The following is a 23,841-nucleotide window of genomic DNA, read 5'->3' as shown; positions in this document are numbered from 1 at the left end:
CCTTTTTTTAAGGATATCGATTGGCGCATAGCCACATGGAGCCTCGTGAAAACAAAACATTCACGTTCGATATGATTTGCTGGCACCGACCGGAACAGATGTGAAAGACCCTTAATACTTTCTTTACTCATATCGACAGTCAATATCTGTTCAACCATATAGTAAATAATAAAGATAATAAAAACTATAATCTATATCCGGTCGGGATTCATATATATTTTGGGATATCCCAAGAATGCCCAGTTATGGAAATAGAAGACCACAGTACACATACCTTAAATACTAGTGACCTCTGTGTTGCTAATGCATTCTTGAGGACTACTACACTTTGGTTACACTGCAGCATGTGTAAAAGAACTTGCATAACACTACTTAGTACACCTGATAGGTTTTCCTTGGATTGGATGGACTAGGAGAAAAGAAAAAAGTTATCACAGTATTAAAAAAGAAAAAAAATTCCTTTATAATTTTACAATCTTTATAACATGTTTAGTATGGAAATAAAGTCACTGTAATGAAGTTAGTTTACAAAACCTGCAAAAGACTATTGAGTACACAAGGAACTTTTTTATAGATTAATGGCTATGATATACTATGAACTATCTTAAAAGTTCAATAAAAAAAAGTCCTTTGTTGTTTAATAATATTAACATTTTAATATAATTATTCATCTGGGCTGTTAGTATCTCTATATGAAACTTGTATTGCCTCAGTATGTTGTTTTTATGATATTCATTTATCTCCATTATGATATGTATTGTAATGTCATTATTTATTACTGCAGTGTTTGTTCATGGAGCTATAAAATTGTATAGTTCCATGGTTTGTTCATCTTGTCTTATAACTTTCATATTTTGTTCCACAGCTTTACCTGTATAATAAGTTCCAAGGAGTCTAAGATTGACAGACTGACTTCTGTTGATAAACAACCTTCTAGCACAGCATCATCTTCCAACTCGGCTTTTGATTTACTAAAAAATAAATAAAAACATTTATATATTCAAATAAATGATTTGAAATCATGTAATGCGTTAAAACATTGAGAAATAAATTGTTAAATAATTGGTTTCTCCGTTGTTAAAACAATGAGAAAATATGTCAATGAGATGACAGTCCAGGAATAGATTTGTTTGCTGTATTTTTATATAGCAATTACCTTTCAAGTATTTCATTTGTTTGTCTGAAGTGTGTTAAATCTTTCCTCCACCTAACTCGTTCTGACTGACCGAGGGCTGGACCTGAAGCAGTTCGATCTAAAATGACATTAAAGCAAAACATACAAGATTTGAACATTTGTGTTTTCATTGTTATTCCTTTATCTAGAAACAAGAACCAGTTACCTGACGATGACCTATGGTTGCAAACACTAACGCAATAAATATTTTCACAGAATAATTATTTTATTTTATCTCATTAAGAACGTTTGTGAGAATCAATCACTAGAATAAATGAATATTTTGGTTACCAAAACTAGAGTACATGGCGCTTCTTCTTGATATAAACTCGCTTCTGGCACTTGCTGATCCCAAGATGGCGTCCTCTAACCTCTGCTTAATATCATTTGTCTTCTTCATAGATGTACGTGAAAGTTTCTTGATGATTGAAGTCTTTCCCTAGAAAAAAACAATGTGTATTATTATTAGATTATATTAAAGTTGAATAACAGTGGTTCATCTTTCCAGTGATTTAAAAAAAACAAACATTTTATCAACATTAGAATATTATTTGAAAGAAATATTGAATTCTGTCATCATGATAACATTAAATTAAAAAACCCTTCTAGTTTGATTGTTTTTACCTTGTATTCGAAACAACAGAGGCAATAATAGAAAACATCTAGCAGTTGTATAAAGCGCTGTACCCCTAACCCTGACCACCACTGCTGGAGTGAAGAAGCTTCAACATTCTTCACAACCCACATGAAGCACATCAGCAGATCTTTGGTAGATTCCTCCGTCATACGAGTACTTGAGGACTGTCGCTAAATTAAAGAAAAGAAGTATACAAGTTTGATGAAATTTGTTTCAACTAAAAGACTGACCAGGAACAAGTTTGACTTAACAGATACTGTGTTTCACAGAGAAAATGTAATGTACATAGTACAGTACTGTTGGTTACAGACAGACATAATATGAAAGGAGTGTTACGAGTTCCTATCTTGGCAAGGCGAGCTCAGTGTCCTGTTGTTAGATTGCCTTGCTTTGACGCATAAGCTTATTAAAGGCTATGTCATTAAAAAATGGTTTTATTAGTAGAATAAATCAAACTTAGGAGATGTTTAGCAACATTTTTAGTAATTTGTTTGTGTGTACTTTGTGTTTTTGTTGGCTATAGGAAAAAGAAGTAAATTACGGTAAATAGTTTATATAAATTTGTATGTATAGATATAGAAAGAAGACACTAAGTGTGAACGATCACAAGCCGCAGCAATATTTAGGATGGTCCTGGGCAGACTTAGTAAGTGTGAAAAGGATCTTAGTGGTTTCAATTGATGTTACCTGTACAGAGCCAACTGAAGCATCCTCTGCCATGGTTACAACACTAGTACCTGCTATTGCCAAGGCAACAGACTTATTAATGCCTAGCCCACTGTCATCATCCTCTTCGGCAATTCCAAACATAAAAGAAGGTCGTAGCTTTGGACTAGCATTCGTGCAGTTGAATTGTGGGATTGCATCCATAATGATGTCTAGCAGTGGTAGATACAGCGAAGCAACTCGCATACGTGTTGCAATGTCTATGTAACGAGGATCGCAGTCATGTGATCCAAGCAGATTAGCAATGATGTCTATTGCTTGACGGTGATTGTTGTTATTGCTAAAAAAGATTGAGATTACTAATTTATCGTTTTGATTTAGCTTTTTGCTTATTTTGTATATCCATTCCATCTCCATTTTTCAGTAACAAGGATATAAATATATTCTTATACTGTAATACTATACTATTGGTTCAATTTATTGATAAAAATTAAATTAAATTTCTTTTTTTGGACCAAAGTTGGCTTAATGTGTCTTCATTACACAACAAATTAGTTTAATGTATTATTATATTGCATAAATAAGTAAATATATATATAATATATTTTGGTTATATGGCCAAAAAGGCTGCTAATGTTGAATTTGTAAAAAATAAAGAATCCAATTTTGTTTTTGTTTGTGAACTGAATATATGAAGGCTTTGAAAAATCCATTTTTTACCCAATGATGTACTGTACCCCTCTACTTTATTAATGGCAGGAAAATAATGAAGAAACTTTCACATATATATTTTGAAATTCAACTTATTCCAATTACTAATACTAATTATTTGAAAAAGATGATGAATTCTTACTTGGTCAAAAGCATTGCTGACAAGTCCGACAACAAAAGTCCCGTCAGAAAATGACGTTGTTTGAACTCATATGTAAGCTCAGATTTGGCGTTACTCTGCATCTCCCCAGATGTGAAGTATGAGGACAGAGAGCAGAAGGACGTGGTGCTAATGATTGACAGTGTGGGAGAAGGAGGGTTTGTGATGAGCGATGGACACAGAGGGAGGTTAAGGGTCACATAGTGTTCATGGCTGCAGACAACACGCAAGAAGTCTAGCTTGATCTGTGCTAGTGGGGTTGGGTCCGTTAAGGTTACCAGTCTATCGGCAAGCTGAAAAAGATCCAAATAAACAATAAAAATATATATCCTTTCATCAAAAGCATATTTATTAAAATATTTTATTGGCATACTCACTAGATACGAGGTTATACATTGGCTATTGTTGGGATTGATAACAATATTGTTCTGGTGGTAGAACAAGTCTTCTCAGATAAGGACTTAAAAATGGAAGTACAGTGTACACATCTAGCTTGTGTGCAAGACCCCATGAACATCTTTTGAAAGGTAACAGGGTTACCCCGGTGTACTGGTGCATTCAGCCCCTGTCTTTGTAGACATACAAACGGACGCCGTTTTGTGGTAGCACTCAACGCGAAGGGACCTTTAGGGGAAAGGAAGGTGTGGTATATGTCTGCAATTCCACCCATTAGGCTGGAAGTCGCAGATTATTCTCCCATTTACATTTACAATAACAAACGTGTTCCTTTGTCAATTATAGCATCAAGGAAATTTAATATTTATGCTTACTGATCTGAAATATCCCTGAATCTGTTTGAAAACAAATCCTCTATCCATCAGAGTGAAAAGGTCTTGAATGAAAAAAGCCAGATGAATATTCAAAAGACTCATTGCCCTTGCTTCCTACAAACAAAAAATGAAAACAGTTTTTATCATTACACATTCAATTCATAAGCATGGGAACATAACTGATATGGAAGACTGGTTTAATGTTTTATGAATATTAGTATGCTTTAACTAAAAAAAATGTTAAACTGTATATATGAATTTTTTAGTGTTACATTCCAAAATGTATTTTAAGCGGAGAGAGGCAGTACATGTCCATGACCGTTGTCACATGCCTTGCATTTCTTTTTCTTTATTGTATTTGTAAGTTTCATATGGACAGTTTGTCCACAAGGTCACAAGCATATCACTGTTTTAATGTACATATAACCTTATATTGACCATATATTTGTATATGGTATATTCAAAATGAGCTTGCTGTGTACTGGCTTGCTGTGTACTGTATATTAAAACCATTAAACTTGCATCAATACCTTTGAATATCTGGCTAGTACTTCAGTACCAACCATATTAACAATAGCTTCAATGTCGGAACAAAAGCTGTCTGAAAATCGGTCCCTACGTGGCAAATCCTTTAGTTTTATCTCATCACTGTAGTAATATTGAGCCATGCTTTTAATCTATTAAACAGGAGAAAATATAAATATACTTTATATAGTGATCAAATATAAAATTAATTATTAACCGTCCCTGGAAAATTTATTTAAAATCCTTTACGAACTCACATCAGCCACAGTGCTGTGCCTACTCAGATAAAAGACAATCCTCTTGTCTATTCAAATAGTGTATCAAGCTCTTTTAGAAAATATTAAAAAACATTTCTTACCATTATATCAAAGAAAAACCAGGCGTGCTTAAGTGCTTGGTCCTTCGACCTCCCACTGCAGATGCCTAGCTGGAGGGCCAGCTGTTCATGAACCAACTGGAGAGTAAACAAGAAGAGAAGTGATCAAAATATACTGCTTTATTTTTCAGAAATCCCAGATTCAGAAAGACTATATCAGCAAAATTGATTTTGTATCACATGTAATAATTGCATGGTCAGGTTTTGTAAACATTCTGATTATTTTTTTATTTTTTATTTATTTAGGCAAACTGCCAGAGATAACCATAAGCCAATTCATTCACTATCCTTCTTAAAGGTGGCAATCTTGTTCAAGACAAACATATACACAAGATGCTCTACAAAAACAAAGTTTACAAGTCTTTGGGAGTGGAGTTGTAATTTGTCATAAGAAAAAATCCTGACATATAACAGGACTTGAACCCAGGACTGGTGGTAGCAAAGCCACAACTCCACTGTTATTTTGTAGCCATTGTTTGATTCAAAATGTACTTAGGTAAATAATGTTTTTATTCGTTAAATAGGATAATATTTTCATTTGTTGAATGTCTTCTATAAAACAATTAATTTCTATTCCTTTTTCTACTGGGTGATGTAGCTTAATATGGTGAATAATAAGATAATCATAAATAATAATTTAATTCAAATTATTAGCTCCTGTAAAGCCTATTTTCTCACCTTGCGTGGAGGAGAGCGCCCTCCTAATCCACGTACTGGAACATTACCCATTCCTGTTTCAGAATTCGGTTGTACTACCTTTGCAGAGCCGTATCGATCAGGCGCAACTCTAGTGTGCATAATTCCACCGACCTCATCATCTGGTGATTGTGGCATACTACTTCTGCCTCCATAACTGTTGCGCTGCCCTGGTGACTTCAAGTTCATGCTGTGAGATTTCTTTAGGCTACTGTAGCTACCAGATGGCGATAGACCTATGGAATAAAATATAATATTCATTAGCCCATAATAGACTCCTTTGTTTTCTATGTACCCTTTCTCTATATGTATTCGTCTTTTACCAATATTCTATCAGTACCTGATGATGACCAATGGTCGAAAGTACTAGTACAATAAATTATTATTATTTATTTTGAGGCAGAAACAAGAACTTTGTCTGTTTTATTTATATTCATTTAGTTGGTTAAGACATAATCCACAATCATAATGCACATTATTCATATACTGTTAAAAAAAAGATGCTTTACTTGAGTGTGTTGCCATATTTGTTGCTGTATGACGTATTGCATTGGGATAAAAGAGTTAAATTTCTTTATTGTGAATAAGTATAATCTACATTATTAGCGCAAGCCCGGTGGTCTAGAGGTATGAACGCCAGACTAGTGATCTGGAGGTCATGGGTTCAAGTACCGGAAATTACTTACAAACAAGTATTCTCAAATGTACTTGGTATGAAGTACAAATTACGTCAGAGTAGGGCAAAACATCTGACATATTTACATTATGTTAAATAATGAAAATGCATTAAATTTTGTATGTGAAGCAGAAATAATTGTTTAATTTCTCACCAGCAGGTCTTGGTACATCTTCTGGAGGTTTGAAGACATGCTCAATGTAGGCAGCTAGCAACGTATTACGTTCATGATTGTCTTTGCTCTTGTCCAGTAAGCTGTGTATCCTCTCCACAATGTGAGTTAATGACTCAAAACAGTTGGAGCTCATTGTGACTGAAAAAAACCAAACTTATTTAATAACACTGGATACTGTAATGTACTGGTCTTATCAGCCATGTATGTTTCTGAGAGTGTATTATAAAAGAAAAAGCATAACAATAATATTCTTGAATTGCCTTTAATACAATAACAAGTTTGAAATATAGAATAAAGATGGCTTCCCTATGTTTGTAGTGTAGTTTGTTTTATATCATTTATCAAACTTTGTAAACACCATGTTTTCTAAAAATGTACATTGTGTAAACTACTTATTAAAGTCTTAATTCATGAGGTTCTAAATTTCATAATTTTGTGAACTAAATTTGTTCACAATTTTTAATTTTCATAATAAAATAATGAATTATCTACTGTAATTATTAGGTTTGTAAAGGTCTGTCTACACTATCAAACTTTATGTGACAAAATGTGATGTGCCCTTATATGGACATGATGTCATATCACTACCATATTTGGGCATATGACCACCATATTTGGGCACATCACACTTTTTTTGTCAAACTAGTTTGATAGTGTAGACAGAGCTTAAATCATTTTTGTGATTTAATTTTGACGAAAATTAAATTTACATGTAAATACTTTCTTGTATTTGGTTTAGCTGCAACAGTGAAACAAAACCTTATACTGTCCAAGATGTGAGTTTAATCAATGATTTAAATTACCTAATTGACCTGATATGACAGGTGATTTGACCATCATAAGGAAGAGCTTGTCTAGTAGTAGATGCAAGAACTCGACCAGAGGTTCAGGCCGGGCCTCAGAGATGACCTTCACACTCTTATTTAGTTCATACTCCATCTTATCATTTGGAATAGATTTGGGAATGACGCCTGCTTCTATCGAGTGGCATAACCAGAGGAATTGGTCAAGTTTATCATCCTAAGACAATCAAAAAGGAAAAAAAAAATTAACAAAACTGATACATATATATCTTAAAATTGAAAAATTAGAATTAAAAAATGAATGGTATCGCAGAACGACATTTCTTACGTAATAGGATATTGTGGGTTTGAAATGCCATTTTGCACGTTTTCAATTACATATTTGGCGGTTTATCTTTTTATGATGTGTGTCTGTAGTACTATGTCTGTATATTTCCGATGTCTGTACATTGTGTGTTTCAAATAGTATTTTTGGCAGAGTTTGCCTTCCATAATTTCCACAATAAGTTGCACTTCCTATCATTAACTTAGGATTTACCTGTGAATGAATGGAGGATACAGCTTTTACAGACACTTCAAATATTTTCTTCTGTCCATCAACCCATTTCATATAAGGTAGTTGAGTCTGTAAGTAATAGAAATGAGTTTATTATAAACATGGGCCCATAAATTATTTATTTGTCTTTTTATTTATAGGTCCATGGTATGAACATTTAGACAATGATAATTGAGTAAGTAAAGGGTCAAGAATTGAACCAAGCAATTGGACAGCAAGCATGTTAACCACCGAGTCACCACTTATTACATTCAGGCCCGTAACCAGGGGGGGATCGGGGGGATCGTACGATCCCCCCCGCTGAACAGCGAGTTCCGCTTGGCCTCCCACTTTTTTTTTGCTGGGCATACTAACACAACACGACGATTGTTCACTACAGGCCTAGTCAAGCCTTAATAAATTTAATTAATATATATAAAATATAAAAACCTAACACTAAAATTTACAAGATAAGTTCTATTTGATAACTGCTGAACATCGTGGTTCTGGAGCTCTAGCGAGCTGTACACAGAGCATAGTTGTTTGCTTGACATAACAGGGTATTCCCCTACACAGGTCTCCGCGTGCGTGTGACGTGCCCAGCCAGCTGCTTGATAGAGAAAGCATGCAGCTCACACGCAAGTGCAAGATGCAACGGTTGAGTGAATTCAGAGATCATCTTAATTCCATGGTTTTTTACCTAAACACCACAGGATGGTGAATATGCCTGTTAAAGTCTCAATGATACGATCCCTAATGTACCATGTTGTTGCTAGGAGGCTTGAAAGGAGGAGGGATCTCTGACAATATAAGGTCGGCAATTGAAATGTGTGGGCTGGAAATTACACCAACTTATAGTTCATAAACAAAAGAGAATAGCCGGAAATGCGATTTGCGGCCATAGGCCTATAGAGAAAAAAAAATTCGATTGTATGGTTCCAGTGGCGGATCTAGCGGGGGTGTATGGGGCGTCCGCCCCCCCCCCCCCACCCTATTTTTTAAAGATTTTTTTTTTTTTTTTTTAAATTAAATAGATTTTAAAAACACGTATCGTTTCGACGGTCATCAATCACCGATGGTTTGCACATTTTCATATTGAAAATAGTACGTCGGAGCACATCGTCAGCTTGATCGCATTCCACCAAGCATACGTCGACATCCTTTGTGTACTATCAATCTCTAGCGTCACAGTTTTAGTGTAAAAGGAGCAAGTTGATAAAAGCCATGTGGTGAGCTTGGTCGCGTTCCACTAAGCAGGTCGGCATCCTTTGTGATCGTCACTCCCGTATTGTAGAATAGCGGTACCTCAGACGATCAATAGAGTTGATGAAGCCACATGGGGTCTGTTTCTGCTGCATAACGCAATTTAACCGGTTATTTTAAAATAGATTAAAAATAGATAACAATAACATGGTCAGTGCTACTATACTACGCGCCCATTTATTAAGTACAATAAAAACAAAGACTGTATAGTGCCTATGAAAATTATCCCGTTAGGGCTACATTTTATTAAAACGTATTACTATTAAAATATTAACAATGCTGCAGCATTTCATGACCCTTGTTGTTTTATTTGCTTTCCCGTCGATGATTCTCATAAACACATCGCGATGACATCATGACAAAAGAGGTGTTTTGTTTTTTTCAAATCACTAAATATAATGTAATCGAGCCGGACCGCTAATTTTTAAACGATCGTTTAAACCAGGTCGTTGAATATGCCGTGATTTTAATTGTCAAAAACATGACCGTCAGTAGATGGCTCGGAGTTTCGATAAATCTCGCGTCGCATGTGTTGCGTGGTGAAAACACTCTCAGCAAGTTTGCTTCATTAATATGCATGAGACTCTGTGACGGCCCGCTTTAACGTGACGTCATGTTACTGCTGCATGTGCGAAGAAGTGTAGTGACCGCGATCGACCCGGCGCGCGTGTGAAAATAACACCGGCCTAGGCTAGGACAAGTTTATAAAAGCTGAAAAACATCGTCGCGTTGTAAAAATTTAGATGTAAAGTACAGGCAAGTTGTTAGCTTGCATTTGGTACCCTAGGTAAGTATCAGCTGCATGTTCCACATGTCGTAATTTGCGAGCTTTAGAGTGTTTGGTAAATGATATTATGAGATGTTTGTAAACCGTTTTAAACGACTTACAATGCGCTAGAACGCCAAAATTTCCAGGGGCCGTCGGCCCCTGGAACCCCGACCGGGGGCCCTTGGCGGCCCCCTGGCCCCCAGCCAATGTTTGCTCGCTTCGCTCGCAAAACTACGCCACCCCTATTTCAATATCCTGGATCCGCCCCTGAGTTCCACTAAAGAACTTAACGATCCACCCCGCCGTCAAACCTGGTTACGGCCCTGACATTGGATAGAAAACAATAGTATAGTACTTACATCAGGTGACAGCATAGAGTAGGCCTTTGGTAATTTCTCTACAGACACAGGTAAGTTGAAATTACCGGTTTGTAAGCGCTGATTACGATAGATAGGTAACCACTGCAAGAAAACAAGAGAGTTTTAACTTTTTTTTAAAGTTTTACAAATTTACATAATTCATTTTATGTACCTAAATACTGTGATGTTATGGATTACAAAGGTTTTGATTTGTTGTGGCTGTTTTCATTTTCTTCTTGGAGGATCTGCCAAAACTCTGAGCAATGGACTTAAATGGTTCTAAAATTCTGTCTGTCTGTCTTTCGTCTTTCTACTGTGAGACATTTTACTAGGTTGTTTAAAAGTGGGTACACTTATATATTGACTATAAAATGGACTATAAAACACAACGCCAAAACTTGCTTAGTCCTATAAACACACTGTATATGGAGCATTATCAGACATTTTGTGCTACAGAATGATAGTGCAAAACAAATAATAAAAAATGAATATGAAAATTCACCGTGTATCCTATTGGTGTTTCTATTTGTGTGTTATCTTGTTTCTTCTGACAGCTGATATGGTAAAACGTGAACAGTAAATGGTTGGAGTCTTCTAAGCTCGGTGGTAGACGGATCTTAATCTCCTCGTAGAAATCAGGTGTTTTGTTGTGGTAGGTAACAGATGAGTACATTTCATGCACAAACTCAGGACTGCTTGATTTTCCAAATATACACTGAAAGAGGCAAGTATTTATTTTTATAACTACCATAGTATAAATTACTGTACTCAAATACAAAAATGGTTCAGGTTTTGAAGGTTAGCATATACTCAAAATATATTGGGTCATCAGCCTATATACATTAGCTAACAATACAACTAATAGTAATCAACAGAGAGATAGTAACATTTTGTTCAAAAGTTCAATAAATATAATTCGCAAATTCAGCCTTCGGACTATCTTTGTTTTTTTTCTAGTGGCATGTTTTATATCTTTGTTATTTTTATTGAATAAATACCATTACGAATAAATTAATAAATTAATAGATTTTAAAATTGTCTAGAATTATTTTTTATATTTATTTTGTTCTACATTGTTATTTCAGCAAGATGAATGCATGAATAGCATTTATTATTTGTTGCTGGAGAAGTGTTACAAATTGTTAACCTGCAATGGTATGCTGTCATCTTCACCAGATCCTTTCAGTAATTGTACTTTGATGGCAATATTTCTTGCAGACCCAGCACGACCAGAAAAGTTTAGGTTTAGTGGGTAAATATACATGATATTCCTACAAATAAGGATAAAAAGAATGGCGTAATAACAAAATGGAAGAACCGAGAACTTTAAACCAGTCCCTACTAACTGTGCATGTTTGAAGCTCTGAAATTTGTTTTGTGGTTAAGTTAACTTCTATCTATATGCCTATTTTCTTCAACTGTTAAAGATGTCCCCCAAAAACATGAAAAATGAAGATTAACTAAATCAGACTTTGAATAGGATATTTTGTAGTTTTAATAAAGTGAATCACTTCCGTAGAAAAAATCCGGAAAAAAATAATGTTTTCACTTATAAAATAACATGATAAATGGTTAACTTCAACCAAAAATCCATTGGCTGGCAGCCAATTTGACAATTTTTTGCTTTAAATTCCAGTTTTTTCAGGTAAAAATTTTTTTTTTCGATCCAATTGTTTGGTTGAAGTTAATAACTATTATGTGACATTAAAATGGCATATTAAAAAAAAAAAATTGTTTTTAATTATTTTTCAGGGGAACAATACATCTTTAAGGATGACACCACTATGTCTGAACACATACATCTATTTCTGACTAAATCATGGTTTATGTTTGTTCAGACTATACAAACTAAAACATTGCTTCTAAACTACCTTTCCTGATGGACAGTCTGCTTGAATATTAAATGACTTCTGACCTCACCATCAGAATTGAATAAAATGTGGTAAAATGTATGTATCTTTATCCTACCTGTAAACGTTGTTTGGCACATAAACATCTCTGGAGGGAAACTCTTGCATCTCCCTTGTGGGGCGTGTTCTCATATCTGGATATGGTGTAACCTGGTAAAGGTCAGGGGTCAAGCAGTATGACGATGGTTCCTGGTGTTTGGAGATGTCTAGTTTTAAACTACCTGAATAGATAAACATCACAGAATAGAGGTTATAATATGAATTTGTTTTAACTTTTTAATTCAATTTCCTGAATAAACTAAAAAGAGACTTGATCACCATTTTTTTTTGAAAGCAGAAGTCAATATTCTGACCAATGCTAATATAACCTTTATTCAAGCCTTCTTTCAATGTTACTTTGTCATATTATGTATCTCCTTTTATTTTGTTACTATGTCATTGAAAGTAAATAAATGTTTAAATGCAAAAAAATAAATAAAATTAACTACTTACCTGGAATACATTTCAATCGTTTCAAAATTGAAGTTGGCCTTTTTAAGTCGGCTAGAAACTTGAAAAGGTCATCATCACTCAATTTATCTCCTTCCTATAAAAAAGAATTGTTTTAAACAAAAAAAACAAAACATAATTCTTTTTAAAAGTTTTCAGTAGTACATAGAAATTAAAGAGTATATTGAATTTCCAAAATATCAAATACAAATTAATGATTCTATTATGGCTTAGTTACTATTAAACTGCCCAGAAATAACAGAAATATAAAATCTACTGTAGCATGGACAATATTTAAAATTCATTCATTCTTGCCTGCTTGAAAAAACTTGACACGGTCAGCGTTACAGGTTTGAATGCCGATATGATGCCAGTTTCGTCATCACCACGATAAAAACTTCTTCTATCAGAGCTGCTACGCTTTAGGCCTCCACCAGAAGAATCACTACCTTTGCGAGGCAATGAACCGTGGCTTGTAAGACCAGCGAGACCCTTCTTTCTTGCCTGATCATCTAAGCTGTTGGTGCGGCTAACTGTGGTGTAAAGAATTCCGTAGAAAATTATAAATACACATAAAGTTAGAAGTTGGTGTATTAACATCTACTATCAAACAATTCAATTTGTAAATTTGATTGTTTTACATACAATACATATACAAACAATGATTTGTTTTTCTGATGATTGATGTTGATGGAATGTTGATAACGATGTTTATGGCAACTTTAATGATGGCAATATTGATGGTAATGGTGATAATAATTAATAATATTTATAATTAATAATAATAATAAATGGCTGATGATGTGGATAAGGATGTTGAAAGATCTTAGTAGTTTGACCATAACAAGACAAGTTTAATGAAAATGATAATATTGAAAATATTGTGAAATATTTATGTAATGGATGCACAATTCTAATAATTTTGCATTACTGGAAGCCTCAAAACATTTTTGAAAATGCGTTCAAAATATTGTTCTTATCACTTACTATTTGAAACATATTCTGAATACAATTGTATTAAAATCAGTTTGTTAGCTTATCTACATACATGTTATTCATGTCAACAAGCATTCTATTCTCTACAAATTTCAACGAGCATAACTATTAGGTTAGCTATACAGTACCTTATTGTAAATCTTACCATAAATATAACTTGCTTTACAATAAGATATGTATACGACTAGTTATGCTTGGTTCCCACTAGGACTCAACGCAAGGACGTAGGCAAAACACAAGTGAGTTGACCAATCACAAGCGAGTTGACCAATCACAAGTGAGTTGACCAATCCCAAGCGAGTTGACCAATCACAAGGGAGTATTCATGGCGTTGCGCTTACGTTGTTGCGTTGCATCGTAATGGAAACCAAGCATTAGCATTCATTGTTTGTTATGTAATTCAACATTGCATACCCAAAGCATAACAAACAAAAATTGATAAGAACATAAAACAAAGAAATAGCAGGCGATTATAAAACATAAAAATATAAAAACTTTATAAAATTATTAATTACAAATAATTGAAAAATGCTTGAAAATATTTTTTAAAAAATCAATAAACAACATATTTTAGTTATTAAAAATATATTAAACAAAATCATACAAAAAAATTAGCTCCCCAGCTGTTTAATATATATTAATATATAGGCCAATAAAATAATCAGCCGGCGTAAACACAACCTCAGATGTACAGTTATAATATTGTATATAAAAAGTATTAGCAAGAGGTTGAGCAATTTCAGAAATCCATACTTTGCTTACGAATATTTGGAGAGGCCAGTCCAACTTTATTAAATTGAAATGGCTTTCTATGCATCCATAGTAATTTTTAACTAAATAAAGATAACCAACGTTTAACATTATTAAATTTGAGGTATGCAACAGAATGCAATTTTTTTTTTCTATCACATAGTTTATAGAAAATTAAATTTCTGTAACAATGATTGGATAAATCCATTGTTTATGCTGCTAACAATTTGCAGAATAGTATGAAATTACATATTATATTGAATGGAGACATGGTTGCCTAGAAATTTAAACCAGTCTAAAATGAATTGAAAGTAAACTCTCATAGCTATATACTGTATGTATATCTCCTAATTCCTTGTGTCGCAGATTTTCTGTACAAATATATTACAACAAGACATAATATGCGAACATAATGATATGCGCTAAAGAAAAAAAAACCTAAATCGATAATAGAAATAAATATATAAATAAAACATAGACAAGGACAGGCTAACAGAAGTAATAATTTCAATCTATAGTATTCATTACAACCATGATTCAATTACAGGTCGCTTGCTGCAGTAGTAAAATTGATTATCTCACCTTTTCTACAATAAAACAACCTTAGCAACATTTATAATGTAGTCCCACATTTAAATATAACATTACTTTTAATGCAAGTACCATAGCATATATGATATAAACCGTGACTTATTTTACTTACTTTCGACAACTTCAATGTCGTTATAAGCTATGGCAATAAAATGTAGTGGAAAGGTAAAAAAATAATTATAATTGCAAACAAGCAAGGCTTGCAGGTGAACACAAAAATAGGTAAAGAAAAAAATGTGTTCTTGTGCAAAAGCACCATATAAATTTCAATAATATCATAAAACAAAGGCATGCATAACTTAAAATATAAGAGGTAACGCGCATTATCAGTGTAAATACTATTGTGGAAAAAAATTCTCAAATATTATCATTTTCCTGTTAATAGGTAGAACTAATACCGAACAACATGTGATGCATAATTAACCAATCAACTGACACTCAGGCGAGTTATAACACCTTCTATTCATTCTATAAGTTTAGAAACAATATTATGTTTTCTGTTTTTCAAATTTCAGGAGGTACAGCATTCTATATTATGTAATAATTACTTTGGGTTTATTATAAATTAGAGCTTTTTAGTTTGAACCTAATTATAGTGTAAAAATCAAGATTTTACGTTATTTTATTTAAAATTCCTTATTGGTAATTATCTGTAATTGTAATTAATGTAATTATAAATCATTAAATTATTTTTAAATATTGGATTAAAAAGCAAAAAAAACATTCTGTGAGTAATTCAGCAAAATCAATTATCAAAGAAAAAAATTGTATTATATTCTTTAAATATAGTAATATATTCATTTAAAAGATAAAATTAGTGTCTTTTTTTGTTAAAAGCGTTAAATTACGATTCAATCCCTGACTTACAATTGAGAATTTCAAGATTCAAACTTTGCCTTTGTCTTTGCTTATTCGGCATTGAACTAGTCGGAACCTCAAGAGAAACTGAAGTGTCACAAAAGAAACCAACAAGATGCATTTATAAGTATGTCAAAAGTTATATTTAAAAAAGATCAAACATGCATTTGGGTGTCTACTATTCAGAATACTAAAATGCAATGCCGAAGGGATTTTCTATCTATTCACATTTCATGAGATGAAAGTTAAGAAACATATGTCTATTCTAGTTTTATGAGGATGGCTGCCAACATTTAACTATTTTTGAGTTAGCAATTTTGAGCTGCATATATCTATTAGCAATTTTTTTAACAATGATCGCACTGATATGAGAAAGAAAAGGGAGAATTAATAAGTATGTTTATATAATTATAAATTGGAAAAATATGTTCAATTATTTATTTAACAATTTTATGTATCTGTTAAAGAATAGTTAAAACAGCTCTAGAATTGTATTAACGTTATAGTATATTACCATCCCACCAAACCGGAAGTTTAGTGCACAAGGTAATAATTAATATTCTCAAATGCGAATGATACAAAAATTAAATTCTATTAGAACATTCAAAGTCAAACAGTAAAGAATTACCAGGTAAAAGTTATTATTAAAAAGTAGAGACAATACAATTAACTGCATTTTGGAAGAAACCATTAAGTGATTAGGGGAAAATAAATAAGGTCAAAGGATGCACTGATTCCCAACTTACAAGTGTCCAGCAGTCCTAGATTAAAACTCTGCCGTTTCAGTAGACTTGATGCTAAGATAAAAGATTCAGTGGTTAGCATAGTAGACTATTACTAGCCACCTGGATGAATATGTTAATTAGCTTGTTAAACCTTGTGAAAACGTGTGCACATTTATTGGAAAGTAATCTTGTACTTGTAGAGTTATTATTTATATACTGCAAAAAGTGAATTTAATTGTTTTTTATGTGACATTTATTATACTGTTCTAGTAAATTTGAAAATGATTATATATTTTATAATTTGATATTTTGTGAAGTTCAAATAATTAAAAAAGAGATCTTGATTGTAACCAATATGAATGGATTATTATTTATACTAATTATTGTTATTTAAGAAAAGGTAATTATACTGTGAATATAATCATAAACTTGTGATGTTTCTGTGCAAACTGTAGAACAGTAATTTACATTGATCTTTTTATGGAAAAATAGAATATTATTATTAAACAATGTGCAATAAAAAATCAATATCATTTTCTTTGTGCTTTTCTTCACACACTTTAACTTTCTCTTAGAAAAATAATATAAAACATGAATGAAAAATGATATTAACAATTATGAAAAGAAAACCCAAATATGATCAAATTCTATTGTTGCATCTGCAGTTGATTATTAGCAATTAGGTGATATTGCTCTTTTCTAGAAATTGAAAAAAAAATTTATTGTGCAATTTATTTTACCTGATGTTTTGGTAGATTCACCATTATCTGATTTTCCTAGGCCCTGTGAGCCATTTATGACATGCATGAGATCAATGGCCGTCCATGCAAAAGGCATTCGGTAGGCACCAAGTTTCTCACAAAAGTACTTGGCATTGGCTTTCACCTTTTCTAGAACCTAAAGAAACAAAACAAGTTTGTTTATTACTGGTAAACTTATCTTACTTAACAAATCTAAAGTATGTGATACTGCATAGAGGATCTCTATGGATACTGATAATTTATTTTTACTTCCTTTTTGAAATTAGACTTTGAGAAGATAAAAAATCAAAATATCATTAATACTTTATCAAAATCTAGGTGCAGTAGGTCGATCAAAATGATCAAACATAAAAATCAAAGGGAATACATAATCTTGTATAATGCAAAAAACTCTGAAAAATATCGATATCACTCTTGATATTTAATTTATAATTTGTCTTCATATAAATCTCTTACCTTTTGATTTTGATTTTCCGACTCTTTCATATAAGGATCTGCACATTCTTGTATGTCTCCTTGCTGTAAAACCTTTTCTAGTTTAATTACAATGTATACATCAGTAGATGGGTAGGTTAATGAGAAGACGGCGCCACGTGCCATGGTGGAAACGTCAGGGTAAGAACTTTTGTTAATCATTCCTTTGATTGCATCAGAGTTCATATCAAAATAAAAGTTCTCCGATACCTACAAAAAAGGAATTAATTTATTGGTAGACATGTTTACATATTTAGGCAAATTGCCAAGGATAACCATAAGCAAATTCATTCACTATCCTTCTTAAAGGTGGCAATCCTGTTCACAAGATGCTGTACATAATAAAGTCTTATTACAAGTCTTTGGGAGTGGAGTTGTAATTTGTCATTAGGAAAAAATACTGACATATGACAGGACCCTTGGATTGGTAGTCAAACATCATAACCACCAAGCCACAACTCCAAAAGCATAAATAGGCAAGCATTGATTACTGTACATTTTAGAACCAGCCATCATAGAGATCCAGTTTAGTCTGTGTTGGGTGTATGGGACATCTTCAAAAACTTAATAGGATACACTAAAGCAATGCAGCAGAAAGTGTGTGCGAGTGAATAGATGAATAAATAAGTGAAAAGAATGGACAAAGGAATGACTGAATGAAGGGATGAAGAATAAATAAAGTGTATGCATGAATGAAGTACCATAAAATATACTGTAGAAGGAAATCAAGAAAACTATTAAGTTTAAGATTCACTTTAGATTGTCATTAGAAATACAACTCATTATTTCTGTACAAACTGCTGAAAAGGTATCAATGCATTTTAAACTTAATCACAGCTATAAGCATTAGGTTTCATTCTTAAAGAATCAATGAATTATTACTATAAAATCTACTGGCTTTAAAGACTTGGCACTTTGATATCCAACACCAGTACAGATTATAGTTATATATATGTTTCACTTACCTTCTTCTTCTCCTTTGAATCATAAAGTGCCATGGTAGCAAACAACGGTTCCATTTCCAACTCAAGTCTGTAAGATTATTACAAATATTTATATTATCATAAAGCTTTTATGGCAGTTATTATATGTGTTGCAATATGTTGCTTTAAAAATGTACAATGATTAGTTATTAATTGTTATAGGAGTTACAGAGTGTGTGTTACATACTGTGAGATTATCTTAAGCTATCTTTACACTATCAAACTAGTTTGACAAAAAAAGTGTTATGTGCCCAAATATGGTAGTGATATGCCAATATGGTATCATCATGTCCATACATCACATTTTTTTCACATAACATTTTTTAGTGTAAACAGAGCTTTTAAATTTAGGCAGGATGGCTCACTCACTGTAAATTTACTTTGGTAGTCAAATTAAACATAAAATAATATTTACTTTAACTGTAAGCATTTTATCAATAATCTTGAGCCAAAGTGTTCAGCTGGTACTACAACTGAGGACCTTCTCTCTATTGCATCCTCCTAAATAGAAAAAAAACACACAATTTTAATTAAAGATGTATTGTCCCCCTGAAAAATAATTTAAAACATTTTTGTTGTTGAAGATGCCATTTTAATGCCATATACTGTAATAGTTAGCCACTTCAATCAAAAATTGGATCCAAACAAAAAAAGTCAAATTGGCTGCCAGCCAATGGATTTATTATGTTATTTTATAAGTGAAAACATTTTTCTCTTCTTTTTTTTTCTATGGAAATGATTAACAAAATAACCTATATTCAAAGTCTGATTTAATTAATTTTCATTTTTTTGCGGGGACAATACATCAATTAGATATTTGAAAATCAAATAATAAAGTTTGCTTAATCCTGCTGGGGCAGTAAACACAATCATAAAATATTTTTTTTTAAATTTAAATTCCAGGTGTCACAAACACTTGCTTCTGGCTAAATAATAATACACTCAATTTGATTCTATCTGAACCCCACCTACCTCATCCATTGCTGGGTAGAGCGTAAACAAGTCTAACTTCCTATCTTTATTCCTATTATCTGTGTTGGTGCTATCCTGTTGGTCAATCGGAGCATGGTCAAGTAATTTCGGTAGCAGGTCATCCGCTTCTGTTGATTCCAAGTTGAATATATTAGAGGCCCAGCTCCCTCGCGGTGTCCGTTCCATGTGAATTGAGCCCCTTCTTATTTCTAGTTCTTGCTGTATAATAAATTATCAATAAAGGCAATTACAAAGTAGTGAAATTCTATTTTAGAAAACTAATCTGTGTTTTGCAGCATTACTACAGTTTTGCACTAGACATTTTTTAGTGATAGGAGTGAAGAATGACTAACTGATATTTATTTTGGCAAACTTAAGATAAGGTATTATCCCCTATTTTAAAATAAATCTGGATATAAGACATTGGTAAATAAATTGGTAAAGGAATCTACTATCAAAGGCAGTTAAACTTTCGTTCAATTGGTGGCAGCACTCGACATGAAAGGACCCTTAGGGGAGTAAAAATTTGTGGTATATGTCGTCCACACCTGTGCGCAATTTAGCCCAGTAGGCTGCAAGACGCAGGTTATACCCCCTATTACATTACATTTCCTATCCAAGGCCCCTGAAATTATACTTAGTCACATACAGTCATACTATAGCCCCTTCCTATGGTAATAACAATGATGGAAATCATTTATCAGAGCTACAGATATTCCACCCAGGACCATCTAATGTATGTTTGGGCATCAAGTCTTTTAGATTGTTAATAAGTAACATTATTATACATACCAATTCATCTTCATCAATAAGTTCAAGTTCATCCACTTCAAACACATTGTCATTCTTTTCTATCAGTTCATCCTGTATTTTCTTTAGTTTTTTCTTCTCATGACCTGTGACCTTATCTTTGTATTTCCGGCTGACCAATGCCCACTCTGATGTGTATAGTTTGATACAATCTCTTACTTGCAAATCAGTCACCAATTGTCTGGACAAAAAAAAACATTAAATAATAAAATCTCTAAATTACAAAGACATTATAAAATAATATTTTGTGATTATCTTTGTGTACATTAGTTGATACAAGGATGTACACATTCATTGAAAAAAAAAGAGAAAATTTGTTATCCATATCCATTTTCAATATCAAAAACATCCTTGTCTGAACATTACCAAGAAATTTACTTACTCTTCATCAGGCAGGGCAGGTTTAACTGTTCGACATGTGCGTTCAGACGTGGTCACTTCTATGTCATCATCCGGGAACTTTAAGAGGTGAGGGCAGTCATCACTCTGGATTCGGTAGTGGTGCTTCTCCAAGTAGGCCTCAAAATCAGGAGGGTCGACAATCTCCGACAATGAGGCCTATAAAAGAAAGAATATTTATAAGTTAGTATAATCATCAAAAAACCTAAGTTTGTAAATATTTTATCTAGCCATTTTAATTGACATTAATATTTCTTCTAATTTTAAATTAGCAAAATTTGTAAAAAATTAATTAGTATACTAACTAGGCCTAGGGCCTATACTGTAAAAAATTAAAATGTACTACAGTACGTACCATCTGAGGGTGGATGACAGATACATTGGATATACTTGATGCTCTAGAAATACTGCTGGGGGTAGTTTGGCCCGAAATCTGACGGCGAATGTCTGCAGCTTGTAAGTTTCTATATTAATGAGAAAAACAACAATTTTCAAGAAAGATTTTCAAGCAATTAGGCCTAGGGGCCTAGGCCTAATCTAATGTTCAGCAATTAATGTTTGTTTTTCTTTGACATCAAATGAATAAATTAATTAATAATAATAGCCACACGCAGGCCTTTAGGACAATACTGTAGTTCTGTCATATTTTTACTTTTTTCTTAACTGATGGAACATACAATTCTTGACCCTATTACTGCTGTAGTCGTCTGTACTTTCGCACCCTAATCTCTCGAACTCGGCGGTGATGGTGAGTGCACGACGACGACGTCAAGTTGGCCTAGCTAGGCCTAGAGGCTAGGCCTAGCCTCTAGCTAGGCTAACAAGGCTAGCTATTATAGGCCTAGGTAAAACAGCGCCTACCAAATTAGATATAATTTGAAACTATACATTTCTGTTATATTATATAATGTCATACTAAAGGTAAAGTTAAATAAGAACGCTTACTTGTTAAGTTTCTGGGCGAAGGCTCGACGACCTGAGGTCGCCATTTTGTTGACTTCCGTATCTTTTTGTCGCCCTCTCTCGCCAGCTACATTTCTGGTACATAATTTGGGTATATTCAGAGCGTCATTCTGACGACTGGAGCATTCTCTACTTCTCTACGGAGCGCCATTTATGCCTTTATTCATTCATTCATTCAATCTTTTATTTCGGAAACTCTGGTCCATAGAAAGTAAATTACATATAAATGAAATAAATAAAATAAACAAAATTACTACTACTCATCTCAGGATGGCATTCCATCTGGAGAGCATCTTCGACTTAACTAAGACGTTGCTTATAATCGTTGAGATTAAAATATTAATATTAAGTTCAATAATATAAATAGTACTACGGTAACTGCTCAAGTGGACCCAATTTAGCACCAGGGTGGCACGGTGATATAAAATAGAAATAAGTCACTACTTTTTAAATCGTTTCGTATGTTAATACACTTTGCTCATGTGAACCCAATTTTGCACCAGTGGAGCACAGTGATATAAAATAGAAATAAAGTCACTAAATTTTAATATCTTTTCGTATGTTAATACACTGTGCTCAACAAGTGGACCCAATTTGGCCCCAGTGGAGCACAGTGATATAAAATAGAAATAAAGTCACTAAATTTTAATATGTTTTCGTATGTTAAAACACTGTGCTCAAGTGGACAGAATTTGGCACCAGGGGATCACAGTGATATAAAATAGAAATAAAGTCATAATCTCTAGTGTGATGCAGTTTTCCTGCTTTATTGGAGTATAAAGATCCAGATCCAGTAGTCACTTAAGATGCAATCTTTTCGTATGTTAATACACAGTGCTCAGGTTGACCTAATTTGGCACCAGTGGAGCACAGTGATATAAACTAGAAATAAGTCACTGAATATTAATATCTTTTCGTATTTAAAACATCGAGAAAAAATACTTCTGGAAATACTTCAAAAATATTTCAAACTTGCTATATATGTTAAATATCGGTTACTCCATCCGTAATGCAAAAGAAAAATTAGTTTCAGGCCATATCAGTGATTTTAATAACTTGCGTTTAGATAAATACTTATTTAGTGTCCCCGGAAAGTGCACATATTCATTGAAATATGAAAATAAATATTAATTCTCCAGTACTAGCCCACCATGGTTGGGGCAGAGGTAATAATGAAAATAGAGCGCAGAATTGCACTTATACTTATACTTATTACTATACATAATCACCTATGATAATTAGGATAATGTTAAAATTTCAACTATCCAGATTCTACTTCAAAATTTTAGGTGGGGGTTTCTACTTTAAAAACTCGACTTCGTATAATGCCTAAGGCCTAGCCCGGCGGTTGAATTTGTCTATGCTTCAAAATTGGTCTAGAAATCGGCATCTTTGCAATGTTCTATATTTTATCTTATTTCACTCTCCATACCCCATCAATCAACCCCATACAAAAACCATCGGAGACAAACTATCCGTGTAAAACATGTTTATTCTGGGACGGTGCGGCCATACACATCAACTACCATAAACGTTTATTCATAACATATTACAATACAATATCTTGCATGAATCGGACATTTTTGCTACCAATGTAGCAACATTGATTAACAAAATCAAAATTTAACAGTGTGGCGTGTTGACTGCGAATGACTAACAATAGCATCTTTCCTACAACACCTGCACAACCATTGCATAACAACGCACGGCATACCAATTACCAAATCGTTTCGTACACCTGCGAAGAAAATAATAAATTCAATTTCTTTTAAAATTGAGGGCGGCAAACATAAAATTTACGAGATCGAATACAGGTTGAAAAAAAATTAAATAAAAAAAAAGATGTTAAATGTGCTCTCCCTGCC

At 33.1% G+C, this 23,841-nt stretch overlaps 1 protein-coding gene across 4 annotated transcripts in view; it reads right to left on the bottom strand.

Annotated features, from left to right (window-relative positions):
- Window positions 1-22,009, bottom strand: part of LOC144844197 (dedicator of cytokinesis protein 7-like) — a 29,540-nt gene extending 7,531 nt beyond the window's left edge. Inside the window, exons 1-32 of one of the 4 annotated variants that reach the window (XM_078700959.1) lie at window positions 21,959-22,009; window positions 21,369-21,477; window positions 20,997-21,172; window positions 20,597-20,795; window positions 19,805-20,023; window positions 19,248-19,333; window positions 18,815-18,881; window positions 17,832-18,059; window positions 17,355-17,511; window positions 16,636-16,686; window positions 15,899-15,976; window positions 15,144-15,170; window positions 13,010-13,227; window positions 12,698-12,791; window positions 12,264-12,426; window positions 11,443-11,566; window positions 10,798-11,010; window positions 10,296-10,397; window positions 7,908-7,994; window positions 7,370-7,586; window positions 6,546-6,704; window positions 5,698-5,951; window positions 5,002-5,097; window positions 4,649-4,795; window positions 4,119-4,232; window positions 3,331-3,641; window positions 2,499-2,817; window positions 1,799-1,981; window positions 1,466-1,613; window positions 1,157-1,253; window positions 872-971; window positions 275-409 (exon numbers count right to left, since the gene is read on the bottom strand). In XM_078700959.1, the coding sequence (XP_078557085.1) occupies window positions 275-409; window positions 872-971; window positions 1,157-1,253; window positions 1,466-1,613; window positions 1,799-1,981; window positions 2,499-2,817; window positions 3,331-3,641; window positions 4,119-4,232; window positions 4,649-4,795; window positions 5,002-5,097; window positions 5,698-5,951; window positions 6,546-6,704; window positions 7,370-7,586; window positions 7,908-7,994; window positions 10,296-10,397; window positions 10,798-11,010; window positions 11,443-11,566; window positions 12,264-12,426; window positions 12,698-12,791; window positions 13,010-13,227; window positions 15,144-15,170; window positions 15,899-15,976; window positions 16,636-16,686; window positions 17,355-17,511; window positions 17,832-18,059; window positions 18,815-18,881; window positions 19,248-19,333; window positions 19,805-20,023; window positions 20,597-20,795; window positions 20,997-21,172; window positions 21,369-21,477; window positions 21,959-22,002 (4,722 nt within the window). In that variant the 5' untranslated portion in view covers window positions 22,003-22,009. The remainder of the gene's footprint in view (window positions 1-274; window positions 410-871; window positions 972-1,156; window positions 1,254-1,465; window positions 1,614-1,798; window positions 1,982-2,498; window positions 2,818-3,330; window positions 3,642-4,118; window positions 4,233-4,648; window positions 4,796-5,001; window positions 5,098-5,697; window positions 5,952-6,545; window positions 6,705-7,369; window positions 7,587-7,907; window positions 7,995-10,295; window positions 10,398-10,797; window positions 11,011-11,442; window positions 11,567-12,263; window positions 12,427-12,697; window positions 12,792-13,009; window positions 13,228-15,143; window positions 15,171-15,898; window positions 15,977-16,635; window positions 16,687-17,354; window positions 17,512-17,831; window positions 18,060-18,814; window positions 18,882-19,247; window positions 19,334-19,804; window positions 20,024-20,596; window positions 20,796-20,996; window positions 21,173-21,368; window positions 21,478-21,958) is intronic. The other 3 variants (XM_078700960.1, XM_078700961.1, XM_078700962.1) reach the window with 3 other exon arrangements.
- Window positions 22,010-23,841: the final 1,832 nt, after the last annotated feature.

Source organism: Antedon bifida, chromosome 6 (assembly GCF_963402885.1).
Source record: "Antedon bifida chromosome 6, ecAntBifi1.1, whole genome shotgun sequence".
NCBI classification, from domain to species: domain Eukaryota; kingdom Metazoa; phylum Echinodermata; class Crinoidea; order Comatulida; family Antedonidae; genus Antedon; species Antedon bifida.
The sequence above is the reverse complement of the archived record's forward strand: the minus strand, read 5'-3'. Positions and strand labels throughout refer to the sequence as shown.